At 47.2% G+C, this 4023-nt stretch overlaps 1 protein-coding gene across 1 annotated transcript; it reads left to right on the top strand.

The window, feature by feature from the left end:
* Window positions 1-317: 317 nt before the first annotated feature.
* Window positions 318-3584, top strand: TIMM22 (translocase of inner mitochondrial membrane 22 homolog (yeast); the record flags this gene model as incomplete). Its single annotated transcript, XM_009878489.1, has 3 exons — window positions 318-514; window positions 1505-1577; window positions 2646-3584. Coding segments are annotated over 3 exons (347 nt in total), but the record flags the coding sequence as incomplete, so codon positions are not given.
* Between the last annotated feature and the right edge of the window lie 439 nt (window positions 3585-4023).

The raw sequence follows: 4023 nt of genomic DNA, 5'->3' as shown, positions 1-4023 counted from the left end.
GGCGTCGGGAAAGGGGCGGATGGAGCAGGGGCTGCGGCACAGGGACCCCCGGGGGCGCTTAATCGTCCTCCCTCTAAGCGTCCTCCGGCGCCTGTCGCAGGCCCCAGGGAGGGATCTGGGCCGGCCTGGCGGAGCCCAGCAGGGGCTGCCAGCAGCAGGGCCTGTGCTGCAGGAGAGAGCCCCTTTGTGCTCTTCCACTGCCCCTTCCGTCGACACAGCGGGAGCAGAGGTGCTCTGGTGCCTGTGGTGAACGTGCTGCTCCAATCCAGCCAAGGTTCAATTTTATTTATTTATTTTTTACTGCTTGTCTTCTACAGGATTTGTTCTGGGAGGCGCGTTTGGCGTCTTCACGGCTGGCATTGACACCAACGTTGGGTTTGACCCCAAGGATCCGTATCGCACGCCAACCGCGAAAGAGGTCCTCAAAGATATGGGACAGCGAGGCATATCCTACGCGAAGAACTTCGCCATTGTGGGCGCCATGTTCTCCTGCACCGAGTGCGTGGTAGAATCTGTGAGTAATAACTTCTTAAGAATTAAGAAATGTTTTCTCGTACACTTAATAACCTCTTTTACTAGATCCAAATAACTATTTCCTTTGTAACAGGGCAAGGGAGTAGGCTAGTTTGGTCTGCTTCTTAGCCCTTGAAGCTTTTTCTCTGACAGAATGAGTGGAAGAGCATGCAATAATGAAGTCATGTTCAGTTCAAGTTCTGAGTGTATTGGCAAGCATAGGCACTACTTTTAAAAACCCTAGCCACTTGTTATTTTAAGCATCAAATTGTGAGTTGCAACATGGTAATTTGAGCCTCTAAAAATTCCATATGCAGAAAAGGATCCTTTGATGAAAGTTCTCAACAGGGCTATTTTCGCCTTGCCCCTACAGCAAGAAATGACCATGTGCAGCTCAGTGGTAATCTATAATCCATTTTCTTAAATAGGAATATTAGCCTGTTGCGAATTTGAGTACTGCCTTTTAATTGAGAGACGCGATTATTTCTTAACTCATCTAGAAGAAAAGCGTGTCCGCTTACACAATGGAGCAGAACAAAGAGATCTGTGCACTGGTGAAAAACTAGCGTGCTCTGGCTATGGAAATAGTACATCTTTGTCAGCAGAGTGCCATAGCTTTCACCTGTACAGAGAAACTTGTCTGCGTGGCCACGTTTGGTGCTGCCTTCGTAGTTCCGGTGCCTTTAAAATCTTTGAGCTGGTGCTAGTGTACGGTTCTGTGCCCTGGTATTGGCTCACCTAAGAGCCTTTTCGTAGCACTGCATTGCACCACATGGATTTGTCTTACCTCTCCGGGTGACCTGTTCCTTCTCTTCTCCTGGCCCTGCAAGTCTTCTGTTTGAGAGTGCAGGGAGCCATCTGCTGAGAAGAGAGGGAAAAACATCCTCAGCTGAGAAGGGGCTGGAAGGTCATTTAATCTTCCGTGGTATTAGTACAGATACTGAGTGTTTATTCCATATTTACTTGTCGACTCTGGCTTTTAATTCCACAGTATCGTGGGAAGTCAGACTGGAAGAATAGTGTTATTAGCGGCTGCATCACAGGAGGAGCAATCGGCTTCAGAGGTTGGTAGTGCCTGCTATGAACTGTTTCTGTCATAAGACTCTAGTCTGGTTACGCAGCATGCGGTGTTTTTAGTGGAACACATGCTACAAATCTCTTTGCGCGGGGTTACGGCAATGTCAACGTGACAGTGTCCTCCAGACTGGCAGAACTGCTCCCTCTATTGCTTTCCTGTCAGCTTGGAAGACACATGTGGGTAGCGAAGGCTTGGTCGTACGGGACAGTAAGATTGGAGGAAAATCAACAGAATTTATTTCAAAGAAAAATCAGGAAATGTGGTGTCATGGGGAGGGAGCCAAAAATACATACTGAGCAACTCTTTGAAGCTACAGCTCTGGTGTCAGTGGAGCTCTGCTTATATATACTATTTCACTGGCAGTAACTCTGCTAATTTGCACAGTGTTTAAAATGCTTTCCTCCTTTTTCACGTATCAGTTCTAACAGACAATTGTATTTAGCTGTAAAAGAGCAGGAGCACTGGGATTTTAGTCCAGCAGGCACTATGGGGGATTCTGGGAAACCTCGAGTGCTAAAAACATCTGGAGAAAAGCCTCAAGTAGGAATAGCTGCTCTGCTCATCAGACATATCAAACTACTTTCATCTTAGGAAAAACTAACAAACTATCCACAGAACATAAAAGAAAGTGCTCTTTAAAACGCTTTTTAATTGAGTTTGTTAAGTTGTGTCTGTCCTGGACCTAAATCCTCTTAGAGCTTTCAAAGCAGTAGTTGCTCTTTCTCCCTAGTCCAGCAGCAAAGCCCCCAGCAGCACTCAGACTGGAGCGCACTGAAATCACAAGGCCACTGGCCTTTTATCTTCCATCCCTCGGGGGCAGATTTAGCAACACAATGCCCAGCCAGGGTGCAGTGCCAGGGTAGTTTCAAGTCCAGTTGTTTGCCAGGTTCTCCCCCCTCACCTTGGGCAGAGGTTGTACCAGCGTTCCTTGGCTGTGGACTGCCAGGTTCCTGCAGGTGTAAGCTCTTCGAGCCAGCACAGTGTGAGCTAGTTGCTGGGAAGAAAAATATCTTTCCAGTTTGTCTCATTCTTTCCCACCCTTTTTGCGTTGCAGCGGGTCTGAAGGCCGGGGTTATCGGCTGTGGTGGATTTGCTGCTTTCTCCGCTGCCATTGATTACTATCTACGGTAACAGCGGGATCCCCTGGAGCGAGTTTCCCTTCTGTTCCAGAGCTGCTGCTGAGAGCCTGCATCACGGCAGAAGAACCATCAGGCTTACCTTTCCACCACTGCCTCGAGTCCTGATAAATGCAAGCTGGATGGCGTTGGCTGCGTTTCCTGAATGACTAACAATGATCTGGCTCGGAGCCCTGGCGTGCTGCTTCAGGCAGACTTGCGGGAGTATGCGAGGATGGAGCCAGGCGCAGCGAGCAGTATCTCCAGGACGGATCAGCTGACTGTCAGTTTCCAGGAAACAAGCCTGGACTCTGAGCTTTTTCAGTCCTTTGGGTCTGATTTTGATTAAGTCTGTTGCTAGCATCAAAAGAGGCGGGAGGACAATCTTCAAAAAGAAATGCAGTAATTTAGGTTACCGTGTATTCGAACATGCTGCAAGTGTTTTAACAGTTACCAGTTTGCAGCTTGCCACTCTGTTGAGGAGAGGTAAGATCCCGTGGAGAAATAAGTTTGTTCCAGGCTTTTCTTAAAATACCGGCTGAAGACAAACCACCATCTGTACAACTTGTCTTATTTCAAGTACAGAGATGAGAGCCAGATTTCTTTACCATGTCTTAAAGGGAAAAGCAAAAAGGAATCCTTCGCCTTAGAACCATGTGGTTACTGGCAGATGAACAAAACAGTTTAAGGGGAAAAAAGGAGGTTGTTGCAGGAGTATAATTCTCTGTAGCCACTTGGGTAGCCTGATTTAACCTTGCTGTGGGAGTACAAATAATCTTCCTACTGCTTTAACTGCCACAGGCTCACACCATTAGTTCCAGCAGTTTGATAGTGAGACTAGAAAGCAGAATTGTGAGAATAAACCACTGCTAGACAGATAACTGGGCATCCACTTAGGCACGCGGTCTGTTTGCCATCACGTCTGTGTACCACCTCTGAGTGCCCCAGTGTTACTGAGGGAAGTGAAGTGTTATTTCTGCACAACGTTGGTACTGAAGAACACCTGTTCATTAGCTGAGAGCTGCTCCCTTTTTGATTTGCATCTGTATTAGCCCTGTTGCTCTTCTAACCAAGATCTGTTCTCAGACCTTAGGATATAATTTTTATAATCATTTAGCCTGATTTTGACTTCATTGAGCTACTCCTCAAGGGCAAACACCCACCCAGTGAGATTTCAGATTTGGTGTGCACACCTAATTGGGGTTCTCCAACTCACTTTCCCTCCTTTTCATCGACAATTTGACATCCCAGAACAGTGACAGCACTTGCTTACCTGAAAGAGCGATACCAGCAGGGTGGTTTGGCTGATAATGGTGG

This window comes from Apaloderma vittatum, unplaced genomic scaffold (genome assembly GCF_000703405.1).
Source record: "Apaloderma vittatum isolate BGI_N311 unplaced genomic scaffold, ASM70340v1 scaffold13641, whole genome shotgun sequence".
Classification (NCBI taxonomy): Eukaryota; Metazoa; Chordata; class Aves; order Trogoniformes; family Trogonidae; genus Apaloderma; species Apaloderma vittatum.
Note: the sequence above shows the minus strand (reverse complement) of the source record. Positions and strands in the feature narration are given on the sequence as shown.